Source organism: Carcharhinus amblyrhynchos, chromosome 11, assembly GCF_965287045.1.
Source record: "Carcharhinus amblyrhynchos chromosome 11, sCarAmb.v2.hapA, whole genome shotgun sequence".
NCBI classification, from domain to species: Eukaryota; Metazoa; Chordata; class Chondrichthyes; order Carcharhiniformes; family Carcharhinidae; genus Carcharhinus; species Carcharhinus amblyrhynchos.
The window spans coordinates 40,253,357-40,280,742 of NC_137334.1; the positions used below are offsets into that span (position 1 = coordinate 40,253,357).

General features: G+C 41.1%; 2 protein-coding genes across 4 annotated transcripts in view; both read left to right on the forward strand.

Moving 5' to 3' along the window:
* Window positions 1–18,651, forward strand: part of LOC145350199 (zinc finger protein 385B-like) — a 266,767-nt gene extending 248,116 nt beyond the window's left edge. The window contains exon 4 of the mRNA XM_080199263.1: window positions 18,542–18,651. Within this exon, the coding sequence (XP_080055389.1) occupies window positions 18,542–18,651 (110 nt within the window). The remainder of the gene's footprint in view (window positions 1–18,541) is intronic.
* A 761-nt stretch (window positions 18,652–19,412) lies between these two features.
* Window positions 19,413–27,386, forward strand: part of LOC145350053 (zinc finger protein 385B-like) — a 121,178-nt gene continuing 113,204 nt past the window's right edge. The window contains exons 1-2 of one of the 3 annotated variants that reach the window (XM_080198897.1): window positions 19,413–19,478; window positions 19,622–19,764. In XM_080198897.1, the coding sequence (XP_080055023.1) occupies window positions 19,675–19,764 (90 nt within the window). In that variant the 5' untranslated portion in view covers window positions 19,413–19,478; window positions 19,622–19,674. Of the gene's footprint in view, window positions 19,479–19,621; window positions 19,765–20,001; window positions 20,111–27,386 lie in introns of those variants that run through there. The other 2 variants (XM_080198898.1, XM_080198899.1) reach the window with 2 other exon arrangements.

The window sequence follows — 27,386 nt, forward strand, 5'->3', positions numbered from 1 at the left end:
GGAGTACTGTGTGCAGTTTTGGGCGCCGTACTTACGCAAGGATATTTTGGCCTTGGAGGGAGTGCAGAGGAGGTTTACCAGGCTGATGCCGGAGCTGAGGGGGTTGAGCTATGAGGAGAGGCTGAATAAATTAGGCTTGTACTCATTAGAGTTTAGAAGAATGAGGGGAGATCTCATTGAGACGTATAAGATGATGAATGGGATGGATAGGATAAAGGTGGAGAGACTCTTCCTGCTCAGAAAGGACAGTAGGACTAGGGGGCACACCCTCAAGATAAAGGGGGGGGGGGGCGGTTTAGAACAGAGTTGAGGAGGAACTTCTTCACTCAAAGGGTGGTGAATCTCTGGAATTCTCTGCCCGTTGAAGTGGTGGAGGCTGCCTCGCTAAATATTTTTAAGACGCGGGTTGATGGGTTTTTGATAAGCGAGGGGATTAAGGGTTATGGGGAGAGGGCGGGAATGTGGAACTGAGCCACGACAGATCAGCCATGATCTTATTGAATGGCGGGGCATGCTCGAAGGGCTAGTTGGCCTATTCCTGCTCCTATTTCTTATGTTCTTATTGGTTGTCCTGGATGAACAAGGCATTAATGGGCAGATAGAGCTTATTGAGAGAGAGAGAATATCATAAAGAAGTAATTTGGAAGCTGGAAATTCTGCGCATTCCATGCAGGATAATGGCACCGCACTCCTCGACAGTTATTTTAACCTCTCATTTGCATTTCACACCAGATGTTCAAGTCACGCCCATTTTTTTGGGTTAAAGAAGTAGATATGAAAACTGTGTAGCCCCAAACTTTAGTTTTATTGTCCAGTGATAGCAGGCAAAGCTATTCAAGTTGTTCTGTCATTGGTCTCAGCTCTGGCATGTTAATGGCCGACGGTTGATTTGAGTAGACATGCTTCAGCACTGAAGTTTTTGCATTTACACTCTTTAAATTTTAAATAGGCCAGCCTTTGGCAGGCTCAATGAAATGCATAAAAAGCACTGAATGCAAATTTGAAAAGATTTTGCATTCGGTACTACTTCAGCTGTGAGGATATTGGTGTCACTGAAATTTACTAAGTTTTGTTAGTCTTTTGAAGACTGAGTGTGTGTGTGTGTTATGTTTGTGGGAGAGAGAGAGAGACCAGCTTTGAAATCAATCCTGTACTTTCAAACATTTCACTGTTATTAGCATTCAGAGCTGAAGTGCTCCCATGGGCAGTACGAAAAGCAATGAATTGTGCTGACACAGTCAGCTTCATATAATTGCGAAAGGCATTAAAATTAGCATTGTTGGAAAAGTATCAAATAATCAGGACTACAACTGCTTAAAACCCTTTAAAGGGTGAGATCCCGGATAGGACAGATGCTTTAATGGGACAGTGCAGCAAATTATTAGCACTAATGATTTAATGAAAAAAGCGATTTTAAGCTAATAGTGAATTAGGCCAGTCCCAATATTCAAAAATTGCTATTTTCTTTATTTTCAAAGGATATTGCTTGAGTTAATACCTCAACTGCTGATTAACATAAACAATTTATTAATGCAGGCTTTTTAATCCAGGTATCTCTGCATTGTGTTGTGTAACAAATCAATTTCTTTAAGGGTAGGGTTTTAAGGGCTGTTCGCATAGAAATAATAGTGATGAAGATTTTTCTTGAATTCATTGAGTCAGAAGACAAGGTGCATATTGCAAAAAGGGTCAGACTGATTCAAAGGTCGATCACTTTGCATTAATTAAGGGAGAGGTCCAGATTGCTTTGATTTTTTCCCAATAATGTTCATTACTCAATAATCTAAATCAATAGGCAGTTTGACACAGAGAAACAATGTCTTGATTCAGCAAAAAATCAAAGAACAAAAAGCAGCACAACATAAGATTAAACCCTTTGGCCCACCAAGTCTGTGCCGATCATGTTGCCCCATCTGGACCAATCGCCTGTATCCCTCTATTTCCCCGCCTGTTCATGTGTCTATCCAGATAAGTCTTAAATGTTACTAACATGTCTGCGTCAACCACCTCACTTGCTATGCATTCCAGGCCCCACCACCTTCTGTGTAAAAAAAACTTCCCCCACATGTCTTGTTTGAACTTTTCCCCTCACCCAATATTACTGTCCTCACCCATTTTAACCCCTTCTCTATTTCATCAGAAAAGTCCTATCACCAGAGACATTAAGTTGTCATTCTTGACCTTTCTAAAGCCACATTTCTGCAATAACTCTAATTTTGTACTCCCAAGTATCTGTCTGTGCCCTCAGCTCAATTGCCTTAGTCATTAGATTCCTTGGATTGAAGTATATACATATACATGTTTGTTTTCAAGCTTTTGCTTCCTGTGCCTTCCATATTAACGTACTAATTTTCTGCTATCTATTTCCAGCAATGCTACTTTCTCATCTGAATCAACACTCAGGTTCCCAGGCCCCAACCAGGCTAATTTAAACCCTCCCCAGTCATGCTCACAAACCTCCCTGTGATACAGATCTTATCCCTGTTGAGACACAAACTGTCCAGCTTATACAGGCTCCACTTACCCAAGGCCAGGCCCAGTGCACCAGGAATCTAATACACTCCTGCACCATCCACACATTGATCTGCATTGTCTTCCAATTTCTGTGCTCACTGTGTGGCATGGTGAGTAATATGAATTGTGCTGACACAGTCGAGCTTCATATAATTGCAAAAGGCATTAAAATTAGCATTGTTGGAAAGATATCAAATAATCAGGACTACAAGTGCTTTGAGGTCTTGCTCATCTCATCCCTCTTCCTACCTCATCGTTGATAACAATATGAAACACAGCCTCTGACTGTTCACCCTCTCTCCTTTAGAATGTTCTACATTTGCAGACAGATATCCAGAACTATCAAATTAAGGAGATAACATCCTTCAATAAATCTATGGTCACAGAAACAAATGTCTGTTCCCTGAATGATTGAACCCTTTATTATTATGGCTTTTCTGACCTTCCTCCACACTTACTGTTGTAAAGTTGAACCACCAATGCTTAGCTCTGGTTGTACTCCCCAGAGCTCTCACAAGAAACGACCTGGATGTTTTTGACAGCACTGTGGTGACCTATGCTATAATCTCTATTTATTAGATGACTATGTAAATTCACTGGAAGTGAAATCCACCTTTGACAAGGTGCTGCATAGGAGATTGTTAAATAAGTTAAGCGCCCATGATGTTAAGGGTAAGATCCTGGCATGGATAGAGGATTGGCTGACTGGCAGAAAGCAGAGAGTGGGGTTAAAGTGATCTTTCTCAGGATGGCAGCCAGTGACTAGAGGTGTCCCTCAGGGATCGGTGCGGGACCATAATTTTTCACAATATACTTTAATGATTTGGAGGAAGGAACTAAAGGCACTGTTGCTAAGCTTGCAGGTAATGAAGAGAGAGAGATAGTATTGATGAAGCAGGGGGGGTGCAGAAGGATTTGGACAGATTAGGAGAGTGGGCAAAGAAGTAGCAGATGGAATAGATTGTGAAAAAATGTGAGGTTATGCACTTTGGAAGGAGGAATAGAATCATAGACTATATTCTAAATGGGGGAATGCTTAGGAAATCCGAAACACACAGGGACTTGGGAGTTATTGTTCAAGACTCTCTTAAGGTTAACGTGCAGGTTCAGTTGGCAGTTAGGAAAGCAAATGCAATGTTAGCATTCACGTCAAGAGGGCTAGAATACAGGAGCAGGAATGTACTTCTGAGGCTGTATAAGGCTCTGGCCAAACCCCATTTGGAGTATTGTGAGCAGTTTTGAGCCCAAGATCTAAGGAAGGATGTGCTGGCCTTGGAAAGGGTCCAGAGCTGGTTCACAAGACTGATCCCTGGAATGAAGAGCTTGTCGTATGAGGAATGCGTGAGAACTCTGGGTCTATACTCGTTGGAGTTTAGAAGGATGAGGGGGGATCTTACTGGAACTTACAGAATACTGCGAGGGCCGGATAGAGTGGACATGGAGACGATGTTTCCACTAGTAGGAAAAACTGGAACCAGACGGCACAACCTCAGGCTAAAGGGACAATCCTTTAAAACCGAGAAGAGGAGGAATTTCTTCAGCCAGAGAGTGGTGAGTCTGTGGAGCTCTTTGCTGCAGAAGGTTGTGGAGGCCAGGTCATTGAGTGTCTTTAAGACAGAGATAGATAGCTTCTTGATTGATAAGGGGATCAGGGGTTATGGGGGAAAGGCAAGAGAATGGGGATGAAAAATATATCAGTCATGATTGAATGGCAGAGCAGACTCGATGGGATGAATGGCCTAATTCTGCTCTGATGTCTTATGGTCTTATGTAAATCTAAGGCTTGACTCTTATTTGAGCCAAAAACAAATCTGCTCATCAGCTACTGACTAATCAGTTTCTTCTCTTGTGCTAGCACCACTTTTTTTTCTCTGCCTGATGCTCACATTCCCTTACTTCAGTCTATATCTGTAGATGTGTTTTTATCTATAAGGCTGTTTAACTGTTCAGTTAACACCCAAAACATAAACTATGCCACTTGTTGAAATGTTCTCTTTTCTTTGGTTTTCTGCTGCTCTGCTCCTGATAGGCTGTACTGCTGCTGGTGCTCTGAAGCCGTTTACATCTGCCTTTACTGCTCACCATAGGCTGTTTTTTGGTAGGAAGAATGGGGAGTAGAAATATAAATGAAATGGTACAATTGTAACGGGGGTTCAAGAGCAAAGATCTGGAGGTCTACGCACATTAATCATTGAAAGTGACAGGACAAGTCAAGAAGGTTGTTAAAAAGGCTTATGACACTTGGGCTTTATAAATTGATGCATAGAGTACAAAAGCAAGGAAGTTATGCAGAATCTTTATTAAATATTGATTAGTCTCTCGTTTGACTATTATGGCCAATTCTGGGCACCACATTTTATGAAGGATGTCAAAGTTTTTGCAAGGGTGCAGTGGAAACTTAGAACAAAACAAGTGATAAAAGACTTCAGCTGCATCAAGAGACGAGAGAAACTTTGGTTGTTTTCCTTAGATCAGAGAAAATTAAGAGGAACCTTGAGAGATATTTTCAAAATCATGAAGAATTTTAATCATGTAATTAAGGAGGAATTGTTTCCAGTGACAGATGCTCGGTAAACCGAGCACACAGATTTAAGGGAATTGTCAAGAGAACCAGAGATGACATACAATTTTTTTGCAATCATTTCTTGTGATCTGGCATGCACTGCCTGAAGCAGTGGGGGAGCAGATTCAAAAATAACTTTTCAAAAGGGAATTGGATAAATACTTGAAAAGAAGGATTTATTAGGCTGTGGAGAAGGAGGAGACAAGTGGGACTAATTGGATAACTCTTTCAAAGAGTGACACAGACTCAATCAGATAAATTGCCTCCTTCTGCAATGAACCATTCTACGATTCCAAGCAGTGTACATCCATATTTCAACCCAGGTCAAAGATTTTACAGATTTCCTTTAGGGGCACATTTTAACACTGTCCAAGAACAAGCTGATACACTGGCACACAGCTGAATTAAGGTAGTGATGAGAGAGGCAGAGAACAAGGAAGATGTATGTGTATGAGAATATCTTTATGAGGTCCAATGGTTAAAATCTTTAATTTTCTAATGCTGTACCTTCACATCCATGTTCTGAAATAATGCATTTTAAGTAAGTGGAAATTCTGTAAGATATGCATTCCTAAATACTGAATGAAGTATTGGAAGGAAAAATTCAATCATTCACTGTTGATCCACATTTTGAATGAATGAATATGAGAATTAGTCCATACTCTGGGTGAATAAGGGTGTTTTTGGCAAATATAGTTTACAGTAGCATTTGATTTTGTTCAGTTATTATTTTGAATGATGTCTTCAATTGATTCAATGTTAAATGATAATGGCTTTAAGTTATTCGTCCAACTGAGATTGTTGTTTAGTAATACATATCATGCAATCAAATTGAACTGGTATTCACGACATTCAATTATTTATTCCTTTACCTGTGCAAGTTAAATAATGATTTCTTCATTCATTCTCTAGAATTTGCCTTTCCAGCCATCTGCCTCTATTTGCTTCATAAATTATTTCTGATGTGGTATTACTGCCTAACTAATGGATTGTTCTGTCAGCTTTCTTTCCTTTTATAGCATAGTTTCAATTGTGTAACTTTAGTATTACGTTTAACTTTTCGCTCTTTTTAGAAATGTTTTCAGATAGGATACTTACCATCTGTGGCAATACCGCTTGTGTTTTATCCGGATGCACTCTATCAGATTAATTTAATCACGTGATTGATTGCTTGCCCTAGGCCTGAAATGTAATTTCCGTTGGCAGCAGATACTTTGGGAAGTAAGTCTGTGTGCCATATTAAAAGTCTTTGTTGCTGTGCACTACACAAGGAAAACTTTTTGAATGTACATGGCTTGAGGAGTAGAACTAAGCCTGGTGGAGATGTAGTGAAGCATTTAAAATTTAAAGAAAGGATAAAAGAAGACAACCTTATTTGACTAATACTAAAAAAGCATAAAACTGTAAACAGATTTTGTAATTTTGCTATTCTGTTAATGAATCCCTGTATGGTCGGAACTTATTGCCACAGCTTTATAACACTACAGTGAAATAAAATGTTTCTTGGAGATGATTATAGCCTCTGGCCTCTTGGAAATGAGTTTAAATCCAGCTCGGATTAACAGGATTGAAGGTCTTCTCTGCCCACTGATCCTATCGTTCTGGGATTCTGACACCACAAACTTGAAATGTGAAAGATTGGATTTTTCGCTGAAAGCTGGATTAGCAGCGCGGGAGCATGTATGCCAACCCATGTGATCACATTAATCTACTGAGGTTTCCTGAAGTGGCAGCTAAATTATGTAGAATTTACATAATTTTTATTTTTGTATCAGTTTATATCAGTTTGTATCAGTGAAACCGATGCTCATCACTTTACTGTCACTGGAAGATGGTGAGGCTGGACTGGTGCTTCACTGTTTAAAACAATGTAGTTAATTAAAGGCGCTAACAGTTTTGGCAGGGACAAGGCAAGGATGAGTTAGACGGTAGCTGGGTGCTCGCCTCCAAACGATTGAACTTTTCCTAACATGTTGGAAAACTGAAAGTCAACTCGAAAATCCTTGTTGGCTTCCATTCATCCCTCAAAAAGGCTGTTGATGAGCTGAGTTGAACCTGCCTGTCTCAAACCGACCTCGACCAAAATGGCTGATGCCAAGAATGGCATTGGGAACCCAGCACATCAGTGATGGACCTGACAATCCTGCCCTTTTGAGCCTGTTAAGCCATTCAGTTAGATCGTTGTTAATTGGCACCCCAACTCCATTTTTCTGCCTTTGCTCCACCTTAATATACTTACCTTACAAGCATTGTGAGTTGGTGAGAATTTAGTCAAAAGGTGTAGATATTGTGTTAAGAAATAACAGCAGTTAGTCTATGAAACGCTGTATACTATGTGGTGAATCTGTACCATAGAAGAAAGCAGCACCAGTTTTTGGAAGTGGAATTTTTTAGTAGCCGAAACGATGCAGACAGAGTCCACACGAGCAAGGCAGTCAAACATGTTTGACAGCCCCACGATTCCGACAACTGCATATTTAGCTGTGAAGCCATTACTGTTACTTAAATGGTTTAGAGAATTTATGCAACCACCACTGGTACAGTCAGTCACAGTATAAGCTAATACTGAGTTCCTTATGTATTCTACAAACGATTTACTCTATCTTGCAGTAAGGTTACTGCAAAACAATTCATAATTTAAGCCAGACAGCTGAACTACTTTGTGATTATCGTTTTCACATTTCGTTTGGAGCACAGATTTGCATTTGACATTCTGTCTGAAAAACCAAAACAGTGTCTCATTATGCCTGTATAAATCAGACTGCTTTCTCAAAGGTAAATTAAATTTTACAACAAACAAACATGCAAAGTTGACTACTTAGTGAATATCAAAATCAATCTCAGAAATGCAAATGAATATTGTGAATAGCCTGTTTATCCAGATAACTCAAAATCATGTAGAATGTTGAATAATAGTTATCCGCTAGAAATTGAAAACTTGTATCAAATTGAAATGTTCAATAAATATTATCAGCAGTGAGACTTGTATGGTTCCTAACCATGACTAGAAATTACATTTTAAAAATCACTCTTGAGAATAAAACATTTTTGTAGCACCACATAAATGATTCTAGTTGACATGTTGAAAAGTTGGATGTTGATATTGTGGAGGCTATCCTTGCTCTCCTTTAATATTCACTAAAGTGTGCCAACTGTTTGTGGTGCCAATACTCAGCTTATCTGAAATTAATTTGATTACTGAAAATATTGTGCTTGCTGTAGTCTATGATGATATCTCAGCTTGAAGTTCAATTAATCATTGTGAGTTTTTAATGCACGTGATTTATTCATCTTTTGTAAAGCAAGTACATCCTTTACATTCATGCTGTTATGTTCTTATTTTCATTCCTCGCCTGCTCTGTGTTCATGAGCTCATTGGTTTTACAGTACAGAGTGTAAACCTTTGTGGACAGCTATAAATTTTGTTTGGAATCTCATGTTTAACTGCTTTGACCCTTTTGAAGATCGTGGAGCCATTTCGACTGCAAACATATAAAAGGAAAATATGTCTTAAGATGCTTTGCAGGTATTTCTGAAAAGCTGAATGCTGTTTTATTCAACAAATTTCATGAATATTACTTTGTAGTCCTACACATTCTAAATTCACATATGTTTTACAGTTGTCTATGTGAGAAACTTCATATATATCTGAAGTGTAGCAGATATTTATGATGTTAATGTGATTAGTTGACGTAATTTCATTGTTTAGTTTTAAACTCTTCAGTCGACAGAGCTAGCAAAAGTGCAAAAAAGCAATTGAAGTTCACTTCGAGATAAATAAATTCTAAAGCCAAGAAGTCATTTATGTTAAAAAATGTCATAAATGACATAGAATCTTCATAAAGCCAGAACTGATTAGGTACAACTATAAGGAAAGTCTGAACAGGCGCAAGTCCTAATCAAGCGTTTCTTTACTGGTGCTCCTCTCAGGAATTTGCAGTTTCATGCAGTTGACAATAGAGATTGTCTTCTGTCATTTTAAGAAGATAAAGGGCAGCACAGGTATGTCCATTCGAGAGAGAAAAAAACTGGTTTTGGATGACATATGTGACTCTGAGTACCTGCTCGACTCCATGCCTTCATCCTTTTATGTGTATACCTATGGCCAGAAGTCAGATTCCTCCAGGCCCATAAAGTGGTCTGTCTGCCCTTTGTAGTCAGAAGTGTCTCAGCCATGCTTCCTTATCCAATAGGGCCATAACATTGGCTTCTGTGTCCAACTGAAGTTGGTGAGATGTCTCTTTACTGAAATATTCACATTCCAGGATGACTGGCCTTATCCAAGAGGCATGGCTGGGTCTCTTCCTGATGTGATACCTCAATATCACAGATTGTCTTGTGGTCATTCACCTGTCTGGGTGTCTTAATTTTGCATAACATTCCAAAGTGCCCCGGCTGTTGCAGTTGAAACACTGCACTGTGATTGTTGGATGCTGCTGTCACCTGTAAGGTCTTTTGGCTTCACAGTGCTGACATGTTTGCTTACCCTCTTGTGGTCTGTTTGGTTTCCTTGCAGTTGAGTCTCTCCAGCTCTTTGCTGCTTCACTAGCTGAACAGTTGGGATTGCTCTGTACCATGGCTTACTTTCGCTGTGTAAAATAGATCAGTACAATTGACTTTAGTTTTGTGCAGCAATTTACTCAATCAACTATTTTTGGTCTTCCCTGCAATATCAGAAGATTTCTGCGCATTTTACTATTGATTCCCAGTTTTTGCTGAAGTTTTAAAGCCTTCTGTTTTTATTCCCCTTCCATCCAGTACCATCACTATGTGGAATGGTGCTGATTCTGACTCTGAGCTGGCTGCAGTGCTTTCAGAAATGGGCTGCTCTGACTGTTTTCTTTTACTGCACAGAAACTTTTGAACTCATCCTGGTTTAGAACTGAATTTTTTGCTCGCCCCGTTAGGTCCTTTGATTTGGCGCTCTATATATTCACAGTGGACCTCCCTGAGACCTCATGGAGCTGTCAGGTGTACAGTGGAGTTGTTTCTGTTGCCCTCTGCTTCCACTTCTGCAGTGGAGCTTTCTCTCTCTATCTTCAGGCTATTTTCTTCTGTGTCTTCACTTCAGATGCTTTCAGTTAGTTTTCAACACTTTTCTGCTCCAGATTCTGAGTGATGTTGGATTTTTCCATTACCTGCCACCATGTTATATATTCTCCGTTCAGCCAGTCTCACGAAGAGATTCGGACTCTTGTGTGGTTTAACATTAACTGTTTATTGATAACACAGTCCTACCTTAACCCTAGCCCTACATAAACTCCTTCTATCCCTTATACTACAATGAGGTTTGGAATGGATTAAAAATCCCTATTACTACGTTAAACTTACTGGACATGTCACTAAGTCTTATGCTTTTGAAAATGATACAGTAAAATTCCATCAGGCTGCAGCTTAGGCAGTAAACCATGGAAGGGCGTCATTAAATATGATAGTAGCAAAGACAGTCTGCAATACCTTTTCTGGATTTGTAACATGCATTGACCATAAATACAAAATAATTTCAAATGTAATATTTTGCTGACTCCACTGCTGCACAAGCTGGATCTGGGTCAGTGACATAAATTATACTGGGATTTTCTTTATATCCATAAAGCCTGCAGCCCAGTCTCGAAAGCTTTCGAAGAAATGTCGAAGAAATAGTATATCAGGGTCATACTCCTTGCAATATATGGCTTGTTCAGCCAGAAATAAAGGAACTCAGAAATGCATCCCTCAAGTTCTTAATATATTTTCTGCAAATAAAATGTATTTTCATGAGAAGAATGCACTATACGTTGAATTGAATAAGAAAGTCGTGGAGCTTGTCTTCAGCAGTTCTACATTTGAAGCTGAATAATAACTGTCAGCAACCAGAATTTAAAGTGACTGCCAGTTTCATATTTAGATATATTGAAATACAGAGACATATTCATGACTAGATTTAGGATTGAAACTCCCTGCTTGTCACTGATATTTAATATCTGAGATGCTGCTGATAGAGTTCAATAGACTCAACTTGCTTGATATGATGAATTGGCAGAATTCATCTTTTTATTAGCTTTTTTACATTTATAGTGGCTATTATTTAAACATTATAATTTTGATATTTTTGTGTGCTTTATGAAAGGTTAAGAATTATTACATGTAGCTTGTTTTAGTAGTGCACGAAAGGACGTGATCTTGCTGGGAGGCATTATTTCCATCACTTTTCCTGGTGAAAATTTTCCTCGCTTCATTGAAGTTAGTAGTTATTTCTGTGAACTGGTTTCACACTAATCTGTCATTAACCCAATTTAGGATTGTGGACAAAGTTAGCAACACAACTCAAGTAGTATGTACTAGCTTCAAGTTTTTAGTGTCCAGATCACCAACAACCTGTCCTGGTCCCTCCATGTGAATGCAAAAGTTAAGAAAGCCTACCAATGCCTCTACTTTCTCAGGAGACTAAGGAAACTTGGCATGTCCACATGCACCATAGATAGCATTTTTGCTGGTTATATTCTCTATCCAAGACCGCAAGAAACTACAAAGGGTTGTGAAAGAAGCCCAGTCCATCAGTCAAGCCAGCTTCCCATTCATTGACTCTGTCTATACTTCCCACTGCCACAGAAAAGCAGCCAGCACCCCAGACATACTCCCCTCCATCTTCTTCCATCAGGAAAAAGATACAAAAGTCTGAGATCACGTACCAACCAACTCAAAAACAGCTTCTTCCCTGCTGCCATCAGACTTCTAAATGGACCTACCTCACATTAAGTTGATATTTCTCTACATTCTGGCTATGACTGTAATGTTACATTTTCCATTCTCTTGTTTCCTTTTCAATGTATGATATGCTTTGTCTGTATAGTGCGCAAGAAACAAAACTTTTCGCTGTATTCTAATACACGTGACAATAATAAATCAAATCAAATCAAAAACATGTCAAATTTTCAACACATTGACATCTGTAAAGTCCTTCAGGTGTCTGTAGTAAACTGGAGTTTAGTAATGTTTGTTGAGGAACATAACTTTAAATGTGCAGCACAGATATTTCAGTGGCAGGACTATGGAAGCTGATACACCAAACTTGAATGGACAATGCTTCCATTTAATTTACAGTTATGAATGCTGATAGCAAAGTGTGACTAAACATTGTGACAACAGAACACAAAATCTTAGACATGATTCACTTGCTCAACACAAGGATGTTAAACCTTTTCAATTAAATATGTGCTTCACGACTATTGGTAAGATCCCAACTCAGTAAAAGGATAAAGTTATATCTGATGAAAGTAATTGATTGTGGGAAAGTCCCGGTTTGGTAATTCAGAAGCAATAGCAATTTGGTGACAGTCATATGCCTGAGGTTTTGGGTTTACCTTTCTTCATGCAAGCCCACTTAATGCAAATTATTTGACAATTCAATTTGATTCAATCTTAAGTTCCTACCTTACGAGCATTTGAAAATGATGGAAAGGAAAAGCAGCGTAAGTAAACACTCTTTCCCTCCCTCGACACTGCTCAGCTGGCCCCCTCATCACCTTCATTGCTTTAGTCATGTTTTCTCCCCATTGGTCATGAACATTCAGTGACTTGTGCACCGTGATCTTTTTCTTTCTTAGCCTCTTGCAGAATGTTCACGGCAAATGGTTTTTGTATTCTGTTTCACTGACCAACGTGCATGACATTCCATTGACCTAAATGCTTCTTTTATTTATGTTCAGTTGAAATTATTGCATAATTTGACTTCTTAACACAAAACACTACAGATTATTAAAAATGAATTCCTGAACAAAATTCTTCAGTAAAATGAAGCTCCCTAATTAATTGTGAATATTGATTGATGACAATTCCAGTTCTTCATAGCAAATTCTATCACCATACTAAGATAATTATTTGTAAAAATGTTACCTTGATTTAGGCCATAATTTTAATTGCTTTCAACTATCTCCAAACAATTCTGAATGTTAATATGTCAGGTTTACTCAGCAAAAAATTTCATGCATTTGACCAGCAAGCGGATCGACTAGTTTCTTTCAAGCTCTTAATTCTTAAAATCTTAATTGTATTGTCTAATTTAACATATTGATTGGACTGAAATTTATGAGCCACCCGTGGGTGGGAAAACAGGTACGTGGATCCATAAATTAGGGTGCCATGCCATTGGCATAGCCAATGCCGTCCATCCACCCACATCCCTGCTACAATTTAGGGCAGTAGCGAGACAACAGGTGGATTACCTGTGCATGGCCTAATTGATATTGTCACTGGGCTACTAATCCAGAAACCCAATGGAGATGATTCTCTCAGCCTATGGTGCTGCTCTGGCAGTGGGCTCCCAGCTGGGCGCCATGCCCTCCATGATGTCCACACGTCTCCAACTCCTAGTTTTCTGGAGTTCTCAGCTCATTTCCAAAAATTGGCACGGTGCGGCTTTAAATACTTAAAAATCAAATTTAAATCCTATTTGTGGGCCCTGGACACAAGGAATTTACAACAGCTCCCCACTAATGGGGAACACATGGTCAATCTGCTGGAGTGAACAGAGGCCATAGAGGCCAAACTCTAGGAGCTTGGGGGTAAGAGGGCCTGTACCCTGAGCCTTGCCAGCCTGGCAGTGCCAATCTGACCTTCTGGCATTGCCCAAGGGGCATCTTGGCACTGCCCACTGGGCATCAGGCAGTGCCAAGGGGGTGGATCCAGAGGGGGCAGGGCCTATAGGAGGGGCGGAGCTTATGGGGCGATTAGTGGGAGTGGGGGTTCCCGTTGCCACTCTGCATTGTGATCGGTGGATCATGGGCAGGGGGAGGGAAGGGGTGATCTGTCTTTGCAGGTTGGGGTGGGGGTGGTTAGGGTCAGGGCTGCTGAAGGTGTCAGGCCTGCCAGAAGTATCAGGGCTGCCCCTGAAGGGGGAGCCAGGACCGGTGGGGGCGGTTGGCTGGGCAATCGGGGCTGCAGTTCTCAGCACCATTCTGAAAATTGGCACAGTGCAGCTTTAAATACTTAAAATCAAATTTAAATCCTTTTAGCGGGCCCCGGACAGAAGGAATTTACAACATGGGGAACAGATGGTCAACCTGCAGGAGTGAACAGAGTTGGGGGGGTGGCAGCAACGCGGGGCCATGGGGCTGGCCAGTAATTGATAGGCCAGCAGTGCAGGGCTACTGTTCACACGCCAAGGTCCATTCTGACAGATTGGCATATGTGCAATGGCCTATTCAGCGCAATGCTGCCGGCTTCTCCAGCAGGAATAGGCACCCACCCCCTGATTTTCAACATGAATCTCGCTAGGGCACTCTGAATGCTCACAGGGTGGGAGATTCATTTTGAAATTCCCACTAAAAAGACCACCAGGAGTTACTCCAGTGAATTTAGCACTTTGAATAAAACCACCCTCCCCCTCCCCCACTTGGAGTGGTTCCCTCCAGCAGGGTTTGCGATGGCTCCCCACTAGCAGGGAACAGGTGTTCTCACCCACTGATCTAGTAAGTTTAAGGGCTGTTCAGGGTGAGCAATAAATATTGGCCCAGCCATCGACGCTCACGTCACATGAATGAATAAAACTAAAACATCCACCCTCCTATCAATACCTCCTTACTAGGGCCTGTCAGCCTGGCTCCTGAGAGATCTCGCACATAACCTCTATTTATGGGCACACCACCACATGCCACCTCTTGCCCTACCTGCAGCACCAACATGGCCTACTGCTCCTTCTTGGTGCCACTGAGCAGCAGCTCTAGGAGAAGGACTTCCTCTTGAACAAGATTAGAAGTCCTGCATCATGCTAACTAAAGGTTCATCACTCTCAAAATTAAAGCAGGGTGAGCCAGCTAAGTGCTGAGGTTAGGTTGGAAGCCCATTCTCAGTGTATAATTCAGCCATTGTTCCTGAGAGCTGGAACAGGAGTGGCCATGCATCAGAAACAGAATTCCTGTTGGCCTATCAGTTTCCCAATGTCTTAGGGACAAACGGGAATTTTCATGGTTTGACGAGGGAGGGGTGGTGGTGGGGAATCAGGAACCCACTTCTCTCAAATTAACAGTCTGTAAGAACATAAGAAATAGCAGCAGGAGTTGGCCATTCAGCCCTTCAAGCCCACTTCACCAATCAATGAAATCATGGCTCATCTACTTCAACAACATTTCCCTGCACTGTCCCCGTATCCTTTGATGTTTTTAATATTTAGAAACCTATCAGTGTCAGTCTTGAATATGCTTAATGACTGAGCCTCCACAGCCCTATGGGACACAGAATTCCAAAGAGTCATTACCCTCTGAGTGAAGAAATTTAGTTTCATCTCGCTCCTAAATGGTCTGCTCTTTATTTTGAGACTATGACACCTGGTTCCAGACCCCCACTTCAGCCAGGGAAAACGCTCTTCCTGTATCTACTCTGTTGAGTAAGAATTTTGTACATTTGAATGAGAATGGAGTTGGGGGTAAAGTGGTAGCATGGATTGAGGATTGGCTATCTAACAGGAAGCAGAGAGTTGGAATAAATGGGTGCTTTTCCAGTTGGCAGTTGGTGACTAGTGGTGTGCCGCAGGGATCGGTGCTGGAGCCTCAACTGTTTACCATATACATAGACAATCTGGAGGAGGGGACCGAATGTAGGGTAACAAAGTTTGTGGATGACACAAAGATGAATGGGAAAGCAAATTGCCTGGAGGGCAAGGAAAGTCTGCAGAGAGATTTGGATAGGCTAAGTGAGCGGGCGAGAATTTGGCAGATGGAGTGTAACGTTGGCAAGTGTGAGGTTATCCACTTTGGAAGGAATAATAGGAAAATGGACTATTATTTAAATGGTGAAAAATTACAACATGCTACTGTGCAGAGGGACCTGGGGGCCCTTGTGCATGAATCACAAAAACTCAGTTTGCAGGTGCAGCAGGTGATCAAGAAGGCAAATGGAATGTTGGCCTTTATCATGAGGGTTGGAGTATAAAAGCAGGGAGGTCTTGCTGCAATTGTACAAGGTACTGGTGTACAGGTGAGGTCGCAACTGGAGTACTGCATGCAATTTTGGTCCCCTTATTTGCGAAAGGATATATTGGCCTTGGAGGGAGTACAGAGAAGGTTCACCAGGTTGATACTGGAGATGAGAGGGTTAATTTATGAGGAGAGATTGAGTAGACTGGGCCTGTACTCTTTGGAGTTTAGAAGGCTGAGAGGAGATCTTACAGAGACATATAAGATAATGAAGGGGCTAGACAGGGTAGAGGCAGAGAGATTATTTCCACTTAGAAAGGAAACAAGAGCCAGAGGGCACAGCCTCAAAGTAAGGGGGAGCCAATTTAGAACAGAGTTGAGGAGGAACTTCTTCTCTCAGAGGGTAGTGAATCTTGGGAATTCTCTGCCCATTGAAGCAGTGGAGGCTACCTTGTTAAATGCGTTAAAGTCACAGGTAGATAGATCAATAAGGGAATTAAGGGGTATGGGGAGCAGGCGGGTAAGTGCAACTGAACCACTATCAGATCAACCATGAATTATTGAATGGTGGGGCAAGCTCGAGGGGCTAGATGGCCTACTCCTGTTCCTATTTCTTATGTTCTTATGAGAGCATCTTTTTCTTGCTGACCCCAGATACTGAAGGTCCAGTCTGACTATTAAACCATTCCTCTGTGGACAATCCCTCCAAGTTACTGGATCTAAGTTACTGAACCTTTATTGCACTCCCTCTATGACAAGTATATCTTTCCTGAGGTACGGATGCCTCCTTGAGGAGCTTATTAACGGGCAAGGGAGGGTGAGAGGTAATTTTTAATTTGTAAATCACTAAAACCGAATAGTCTGATGCACATTAATGCACACCTAATGGACTCAATGCAGGGAGGAATCAGTTGTTTTTTTCTGATGGAAAATATTGGGAAAGAGTGGATCTTGCTCTGATTTTGGTACAAGACCTTTTGGTTGGCCTTTTGGCCACTTCTGTGTGTGGTGAGGTTGCTGCCCCTCCACTTGTTTGTGTTTAGATATATGTTGGTTATTATTAGCAGTGAAGCATTCTGAAAGAGGTCACAAGAGAGAAATGTTAGAGTGTTATTGTGAACAACTCAGCTCTGAGGTGCCACATCTTCATTTCTGTAAGGCAGTGGCATGGCCCATCATGGCTGTTGTCTACCTTTGTTGCTCATGTTCTGCATTCAAATCCCACCTCCTGATAATACTGGTCACCACTAATTAGATGCCAAGCTCATCTCAGCCCAATTAGGGCATTTACATTTAATGATTGGGTAATGAAGTGTCCCATGGTGCTTCACAGAAGCATTATAGGACAAAGTATGACCCAGAACACGGAAGGAGATATTTGGTCAGGCCTAATCAAAGAGGGAGGTTATGAGGAGTGCCTTGGAGGAAAGTAAGTCAGGTGTAGGAGGGAACTCCAGAGCTTGGGCACAAGGCAACTGAAAACGTGGCCACCAATAGGGTAGGAATTATAATTGGGAATCCATAACAGGCCGGAAGTCGAGGAGCGCAGTTATCTTGGAGGATCATGTGGCTGGAGGACATTTTAGAAAAAAAGGGATATGAACAAAAAAGCATTTAAAAACAAGGATGAGAATTTTAAGATGAAGACATTGCTTGACAGGGAGCCAGTGTAAGTCAGTGAGCATGTGCATGATATGGGAATGGGGTTTGGTACAAGGTAAGATGTGGACAGCTTAAATTTTGGATGACTTCAAGTTTACAGAGAGGAGAATGTTAAAGCCAGCCAGGAGTTTGTTGGAATAATTGAGTCTGGAGGTAACAAAGGCATGAATGAGCAGCAACAAATGAATTGTGACAGGGGTGAAGTTGGACGATGTTTCAGTGATGGAAAATAGACTGTCTTAGTGATGCTATGAATATGTGTTTGCAAGCTCATCTCAGGGCCAAGTGCTGCAACAAGGTTGTGACGAAACTGGCCGAGTATCAGACACTCGCGCCGTCCAGCCTTGACTGGATAATTTTACTTGTGGAATTTTTAAATTCCTAATTTTTTAAATTCATAATGTGAATTATGAGTTGCACGTTTAAAATAATAACTATTGCTTAAATACCATGACCCTGACCCTGGGCTGTTTTAATTCCAGAAGAATTGATGCAGGTGTTGGAGGATGGTGTGAAGTGGTGGTTTGTAGCTACCCTTTTGCAGTGACAGATACCCCATTTGGAATTAAATGGTTTATTAAGATGCAACAAACAAGCAATAGAGGCGGCCTACTGCCTGCAGACCAACTGGTGGTGCCATTGTTCCATCTGTGGGGGGGTAGGTGGGGAAGGTTACCCACTCCTCCTAACACTTGCCATAGCCATTGGGCTACAGCTCATCCAGTAAAGTTTGGGGAAATGCTTTGCTTCAGCTGGAAAATAATTTTGTGGGTTTCACTTCTCTGTTGACATGTTTGTTGTAATTTTTTAGTCTACATAACAGTATTGCCAGTCAGAAAATATTCCACATGACTGCAAATGTTTTGTTTTTATTTTATTAATTCATCCATTTTCTTTTTCTCATTGACAGGAAGTACATGCCATGCTAGCACACTTCCTGCATTTGTGCGGGCACCTACCCTGATGATGCAGCCATCGCTTGACATTAAATCATTTATGCCCTTTGTCCCTCCGCAATGAATGCCTGACAGTTGAGGCCTTTTCAATGTTCAAAACTTTTAACATTTATTCAGAGGTTATTTCCACCTTGAGGTGTTTTCTCATTCTTCCTCCTAGATTGGTAGCTCCCATCTCAAATGGTTGGACTGTAAACGCGTGATAACTCTAGAGTCTCCAATTAACCTTCCACCTTCAATGCCTTCCTGCCATCATGAATTGGTCAGCGAGTACTGGCCTCTAATTGCCTGCTCATCAAAAGTTATGTCAGTCACCAGGCGGCAATGCGATCTGAGTTCGGGCCCCGGAAATTTGCCTGTCCCGGCCCAGAACAAAAATTCAGCCTCAGAAGTCAGTATTAGCACAATTCCGAGCCTGCATGACCATAGAAGGCTTGATTCTTTTGTGCAGAGTGAAATTTGCATTTAATTGACTCTCATAAATCTGTTGTATAATTTCCAGTGGGCAAATTTCAGAGGCTGTGAAATAAATTAGTTGCTTTTGTTGTTTACATAATGCTGCAGCTGTAATTCAGAACTTACTTAAATCACATTCTGTTTTAACATTGAATATTGTGAACGAATAATAAACTAAGCGATTAGATGGCCTGTAGTGTCTAAGATTTGCATAATATCCTTCACCCTCCAGTTCTGTGCTCCAATAGGTTAGTTTGCTTTCAATGAGCATCTGGTTTTAATAGGTGCCTGTCCCCAGCTCCAACAGAATTGTTCAGACGAGGGAGACACACACTCATTCTACCTGCCAGGATGACTCACGCACCATATGTCTCCTCTGAATCTCAACTTGAATGGCTTTGGGGAAATGCTTTGCTTCAGCTGGAAAATAATTTTGTGGGTTTCACTTCTCTGTTGACATGTTTGTTGTAATTTTTTAGTCTACATAACAGTATTGCCAGTCAGAAAATATTCCACATGACTGCAAATGTTTTGTTTTTATTTTATTAATTCATCCATTTTCTTTTTCTCATTGACAGGAAGTACATGCCATGCTAGCACACTTCCTGCATTTGTGCGGGCACCTACCCTGATGATGCAGCCATCGCTTGACATTAAATCATTTATGTCCTTTCCAATGGACACTGGCTCAGCTGTTGGACTCTTCCCGAATTTTAACACAGTGAGTAGCAACTGGAATATTTTCTTTCTCTCTTATGTCTCCTAGATTGATTCAAATATTGGTACCCAGTAGATGGAGCCTTTCTCACAGAATGAAAGGACTCACAAGTCTTCAGCTACAAATATTAATCCAGGCTTTCAAACTGTTAGTTGATTTTATTACGTCAGGGACTTTGTCCGGTTGACATTCCATATTCATCTGTGCAAATAGTCTTACTGGCTTCTGTTAACCCACCACGTTGCAAAATAGCTGAAGCTGTGCAGCATCAAGCTACGAACAACTGTGAACTGTTCATGCTGTTAAAATGATGTTGGTCTGCTTTCGGTGGAGCTAAAAGAGCAGCAGAGTAAGAGAAGGGAATATTGATTTTGAACTAAATGGGGAAAAAAAATGATTTTGACTGGCTAATGTAACCAAAAGCTGTTTAATTTTTGTGATGAAAATCAATTAAAAATTTTTATTTCCATGACGTTAACATGTTTCTAGAAAAAATGCTCGACAATATTTTAAATATTTTTTCAATTGTTATGATTTTGAAAACTAGATCTTAGATTACAAATTTTAATAATTTTTGAGCTTGTGGAATTTAATATGATTAAATGATGACTAGAAAACTCTAATAAATAACAATGTAGTAGACAGTGTCTTGATAGTTGTAGTTGGATTCAGTTGCTGCTTTTTTGTTTCTCAATTTATTTTGGTGAGTCCTCAATTGTTACTGTTCCTGTTACAGAGGTAGAAAAACATTATGACCTTATCGGAGGCTTAGCTTTTGGTATGTGAGAAATAGTGTTTACAGAATACATGCTGGGCTGTCACAGATTCAGTTGCATTGTAAATACCTTTGAAATATTTACAGTGGTCAGTACACAGTGAAAATTGTACTAGGTGTGCTCAGGATATCCTAACTGATTCCAGCTTGTGCAAAAAAGTAATTTGAATAAAAACCAAAACAAAACACATTTCCATATGAATGTAAAGTTATATGAGGCAAGATATTCCTGGTTCCTTAGAGAGTACAGATTATGTATGTGGTAGTTTGATTTCTGGTATAGCATCATAAATGTCTTTGTAATCAATAAAGAATTATGTTATCAACAGGAGCAGACTGTAGGTGTTTGAAATATAGCCAAGTGGTTAACGACATTAATTCTTTTAGCAAATTAATCTAGCGTGAAAAGAGAATGTAACAGGGGATTTCTGGTGTGTTGTAAATTAAGCTGTTGTCAAATACACTGTTTTTCAGCCAAGGTTGTGTTTGAGAATCTCGTGCATGATTTAGAATTTTCTAGTTCCAATTGATTAGGTTAAAATCAGGAAATGGGAACTACCCTCTGAATTATTCTGTATCAATATATTCCTTCTTGGTCAGAAATCTGGAGAATTTTGACTTAATGGCTATTCATTAAAATCAGACATTTTTGAATGAAATTAATTTCAGGCAGTCTTGAATTTTAGCTTTAATGGCAAACAGGAAAACATGACGGATATATAATGTGGACTGATACTTACCATGATTATAATTGCCACTCTTCACCACTAAACTGAAGGGAATTGGACGCATACTTACACCAATGAACTATGTAGAATCAGCAATACCAGGGAGCACAGATATCCATCGTTTGACTGCCAGGCAAAAAGATGCAAGTCCACTGGTAGGCTGCTCTTCTTTCCAGACTCACTCACTAGACCATATGGAATAAAGAAATTGAAATAAAAATGAACACATTTTCCACTAATACTGCCCAAAGCCAAATATTCCTATTAATGAACTTTAAAAAGCTATAAAATTAATTGGAAGCTATATTTACCAAAAATTAAATTAGAACATCATACATACAGTATACTTTGTAAATGTAGTATGTTATAAATGCATAATTTTAGGCACAATATGTTTTAGCATTGTAACTTTTGGATTATAAGATATTATTCTGGCTCAGGGGACTGTGAGTTTAAATATGAGATAGATGAAAGGAAATTTGGTCTGGACAGCTTATCAGATAGATCTGGAGTTGTATATCAAAGGAGAAGTCTTATTGTGTAACTGTGATGGTGGTGAGATGTAATAAGATTTAGGATTATCATGGTCTCTTGAGGAGATATGCTTTCAGGCATTCTAGGAGAGGGTTTGAAGTTAGGTGTAAACAGAGTTTAAAGTATTTATGTAACTTTCCAAGATCAAAGGGCAATTTTAAACTATCCATATACTTTTCAGATCAAAGGACAGGTTTAAAGTTAAATAATAAAACGGCAGCTTTTATGCATTGCTGATGTAATTCAAAGTATTTTGATATCCTGCTACGTCCAGATAACTAAGTAGCAATATATTCTTCCCTGTGATATTGACCAGATGCAGTGTTAGCACAGTGCATTGCACTGGTGCTGGGACTTCAGAACTGAGATTTCTTGTAAGTGTTCATTTAAAAGCTGAGGCGTACATCAGGTGCTGGATTGCATGCTATGAGGATCATCAGTGCAACAACAATGTTAAAGCAGAGGACCAAATGGAAGACCAATAGGAAAAGCAAAATATATTTTTGTTTGTTATTTTAAGTAGTGAGCAAAATTTTTGAAGTGTCAGTTTTTTATGATTTGCGCTAAGTTTTTAATTTATTTGATGTGCCGAGAAGATGTGGTTTGTGCCTTTATGTATACTTGAAGAGCCTATCCCCTGTGAATGAGTTTGCATTGCTGTGTCATGGCTCAGTTGGTAACAGCAACCCAGGTACCCCTGTATCCAGCCTTGTAGAGAGCTGCTAAGAGGTTGGTGCTGTTAAATCATATGGTTTGCGGTAGTCAAGAGAAACAAGCGTAGGAACGAAAACTGGTGGTTTTGGAAAAGGAGAAGGTTGATGGTTTGACTGGCTTGGAACTGGGTCATTGCAGGGGGTGGTGCAATTTCTGTTCTGTGATGTGGAAATAGTTGTTGGCAATTCAGGAGAGAATCAGGCAACTGTTTTCAGTAGCTGTTGAGAGAGTGCGCGATTGTTTTCCCTCCAACTAAACCACATCGTAAATAGCAGGAGTGTCACAGTACTGAATACTGTTTCCATCACTAAATGCAAATGAATGACAGCATCTATAATAAGTTCAGAAGTAACAAAACACCCTTAAGGCAAAAATAAAGATCTTTCCTGTCAATACCAAACTGCCCCTTGAGACTGATGGGACTAAAAAATTCAGTGAAACCAGTTAGCTGACATGGGGTTATGATGTTTAATCATCCTGTCTCTGGGGTTAGGCAGGCAGTATGGAAGCTTTGTTGTGTTGCCCAATCACATCAATGATAATGGTGGACAGACAATGTAAAATGTGCAACGGACTGTTTGCATGTTGAGCAGGTATCCAGGTGTGAGTGCAACTGATCCAATTTCTAGCTAGTCAGTACTTCTTAAAACAGATATACGGGGGTTGTGGGGGGGAGCGGGGAGCATGAGAACTGTTTGTGAAAGGCTTTGAGAGAAGCTATCAATGAAGCATCAGGCTAAAGAGAGGGCTCGAGGTTCTCTAATCTGGTACTAGGTGTTTTATTTCAGGAAATGGAAAGGAGGCCAAAGGAGCATGCTTTTGCAGGGGGTAAGGAGGCCTCCAGACACACATTGTGAAGGGATTGGGAGCAGATGGTCATAGAAGTCCATGCAAGGAAGCTAGCTCCAAAGACCTAGCTGTGGTATTACAACAAATTCACTGACTTCACACAGATGATAAAAGTCAGTAAATGCACGTTTGAAATGACAACTCCTATCCACTGTAGCACCAACCTCTCGCACAACTCAATTCACTGCAGTCTCATAATTCACCCATTCTTAATCTGAAGCAATCAGACTCAGGCCTAACATTCAGATGCTCCACCGCACCTGACACATTTTCACATATTTTTCAGCTATGAGAGACATTTCAGCCAAACACCTCGCAGCTCATTCATTTTCCCTCTCACTTGCAGGACAAGTCTGCATATTACAACAGTAGAGAAGTAGTAGAAGCCAAGTGCGCCTGCATCTCCTGAACCATTTAAATGAGATAGTGCTCTGCATTATAGGGTCAACTGTGGCTGAGGTTGTTGTATCCAGTGTGCCATGAACATCCAAGATTGTGGTATGTTCCTACCTTATGCATCTTCTTACATCGCATTTCACCTTCATCCTGTGATCTGGCATGATATACAAGCTGCAGAAAGTACAAGCATGCCCCCTTCCATTCTACCCTATCCATCTTGTCACACCTCAAACCCCCTTCTATATTTCTGCTTTTAGATGCCCAAGAACTGCTTGGCCAATCTATTCATGAAGGGTGAGCACAAGAGTAGATGTCAGATGAAAAATCACAACTCAGATACTGGCAATATAAATACTTTAGAGGGCAGGAAAGAGGTAGAATTTGCATGTGGTGAGTTAATGGACAAATGGACTGCAGTAATGTCAGGGGGAAAGAATTACTTGTGCTCCAGCAACCAGAGGGCATATTCGCTTCAGGAGACCCAGATCAGAACCTCAGTGGCACAGCATACAGAAGAATGTTGAGGGGCATGTATTAAGGAATACTTAATGCAGTATCAGATATACCACAGGGCCTGTTGTCACTGTCAAGTAGTGTAGAGGAGTCCTGCTGCAATTCTGCACAGGGCTTCATGCAAAACTTGGGAGTCTATTCTTTCCAATATGGAAGTGAAGGCCAATTCCATGAGAGTCTTTATGGATTCCGCTGTAATGCAGCATCTTCGATGTCTCAGCTCCCATTGGAGCACAGACCAAAGAATATTGTAATAGAAGCTGAGACTAAAGTCATGAAGTCCACGATTGCTGCCAGGTAATTGCAGCTTGGTGCAGTACAGGCTCAGACTGCTGTCATCATGAATGTCAGTACTCAAAGGGACTTGCTGGTTCTCATCATAGTCCAACAATCCATTCTCCAGCAGATTACTTGGATTGAGTTGAGGAGGAACTTCTTTACACAAAGGGTTGTGAAGCTGTGGAATTCCCTGCCCAGTAAAGCATTGAGGCTACCTCATTGAATATTTATAAGGCAAAGATAGATACATTTTTGAACAGTTAAGAAATTAAGGGTTATGCTAAGTGGGTGGGTAAGTGGAGCTGAGTCCACAAAAGGATCAGCCATGATCTTATTGAATGGCGGAGCAGGCTCAAGGGGCCAGATGGTCTGCTCCTGCACCTATTCTTATGTTCACTTGCCCTGTTGCAGACACTGGAAAGCACTACATAGGAATATTAGGCTTGGCGAAGGCATCTATAAGGTGTACACTGAAGGGAATGCACAGGGATAAATAATTCAGATTTGTTGTTCACTGGGTGCAATTCTCCCAAAAAAATTCTAAGTGCTGAATTCACGGGAAAATTGCTGTAAATCACAATTGTTTTTTTTTAAACTTTATTCCAATCCAATCAAGTCAAATTAAACCCAATTCAGAGTCCCAACAAGTTGGGACATTCCCGATCCAAGCTGACAAGACAGGGCTCTCACCTCCTGTCTTGGGCTTGATCTACATGATCCAAGCTGACTGGAGTAGGTGTAGCTCCTCCTCCAGGGCTTGATCTTATTTGCATCTTAGCCAAATGGCCGAGATGCCGCTTTAAAAAATTGCTTCAAATGAAGCTGAAATGTAACCTAATGACTTCAACCAAGTGCAGCATGTTCAGTGCAACTTTACACTTGAATCTCCCACACTCTGTGCAATGCAGAGGTCACAGTCGTGAATATAAATGAAAGCTTGGGGGCGGGGCCTATTCATGCCTGAGGCTGACAGTTCTGGAACTCTGCGCATGCGTAGTGGCCCCAGACTGTCAGCTTGTGGTTTGCTGCCCAGCTCAATTGATGGCCAGCTTGGGACCTTTGCAGTGCTGTCTCTCCACCTGCCCCTCCACCTGTTTGCAGCCCTCTGTCCATTTGAGGGCCAGCCTTGACCTCCCCAACCTCTGTCCCAGAGTGCCCTGATCTCCAGCTCCTCATGCCCCAGCAGTGAAGACTCTCCCCCCCCCCAACACTGGTAGATCCCCCTGCGTGGCGGATGGGAGAATCCCCCCTGTTGTTCCAGAAAGATTTTTTTGTGGTGAATTGATCAAAAGATTTTGTGCAAGAGATGGTGTGATGGTCCAGAGCAGAGATATATAAAGGTAAAGAATTGTGGAGTAACAGTGATGAGTGGATGAGTTTTAAGGGGAACCATCAGCCAGACTGAAGAAGTCCTCCCTTTCCACCTGAGTTCCACCTCAAAGGTCTGGCAGTAAAGACAACAGCCTTATGTCAGTCACTTGGTAGAGAATATGACAGATCCTCACAAATTTGGAGAGATGCTCTAAATTATTGGAGTGGTTCTTCCAAGCGATCCAGGCAGTAGAAGAATCATTGCTTCAAAACTTTGTCTCTTCCATCATGTTCTTGGTAGCAGCAAGACTCTCATTGTGTATACAGTGTCCATATGTGGTCAGGTGACGTGAGCCACATCTCAAGGGGGTGACCCTTGCCACCAAGCTACTAACCTCTGTTGTGTTGTGATGGTTCAGATATGGTGGCAACACTGATTGGCGCAAGATTAAAGCTTCTGACAGCTGCAAGAATAGTGGGCATTCTCAAAATGTCCTGTGCATGTTTACACACTGTCTGCATATGTGGTGTATGGTAGCCCTTGCGATGGCTGTACATGTCCCAGTTAAAATGTAGTGTCTGCATAACCACTTGCAGCAGTTGGTGGCTACCAGCACCATTATGATTCTGCTACTCTGACAAATCTATGTGCCAATGCCTTCTACCTCTCACTGGTTAGAGAGAAGACTATGAAGTCCTCTGTCCTGGCGTACAGGATCTCTATCATCTATGATGCTATTGTGCAGGGCAGACCATGATATTTTAGCAATATTGTCCACTTCCACCTGTAAGGATCCGTTTGAGGGTGATGGTGATCTTCATGGCTGCTGGCAGCGCTACGTGGCTGCGACTCTGAATGGAGCGGGTGCACAGTTCAGTGTCCATCTCGTTGGCGAAACTAGTCACCCCAGTCACTGTCTTGACTGAAGGGGAGATAGGAGAACTTTTCTCTGAAGATCCTTGATGAAACGATGTTCTACTGAAAGCCTTCCTATTCCTCTGTCTGGGCACAGCTTCCACTCATTGCTGCCTGTGCTCCATGTCGTTGTCATGCTGCAGCCCTAGAGGGACTGCAATTATCGCTCTCAATGTTGTCAGCAGGCTTTCTTCTCACAGCCCTTCAAAGTCCTCCGCACTTAACATTTTCTTCTCATTACTCCATCTTTTCAGAACATGTTCAGCTTTTTAAGAGGAGGCATTAATAGGACCTGTGAGGGTAAAATGACAGAGCAGGAGCTAAATCAGCGCTTGACACTGAATGGTATAATGATCTGTCCTTTCTATATGCTTCCAGCACACAAACGGCACGCCAGCTTTGGTACTCCTAAAAACATGCCACAGTGCTCAGGCCATGTTGGAAGTCACTGTTGTGGTATCACTGCCACTTCCAGCACTCCAGATTTCTGTAGTACTGACACCATCAGCAGCCCAGAGCTGAATTCTGCCAGAGTGCAGCTAAGAAATGAGAAGAATCTGGTTTTAATTAGTGCAAATGTAATGGCAGCAAAGTAGGATCACTAATT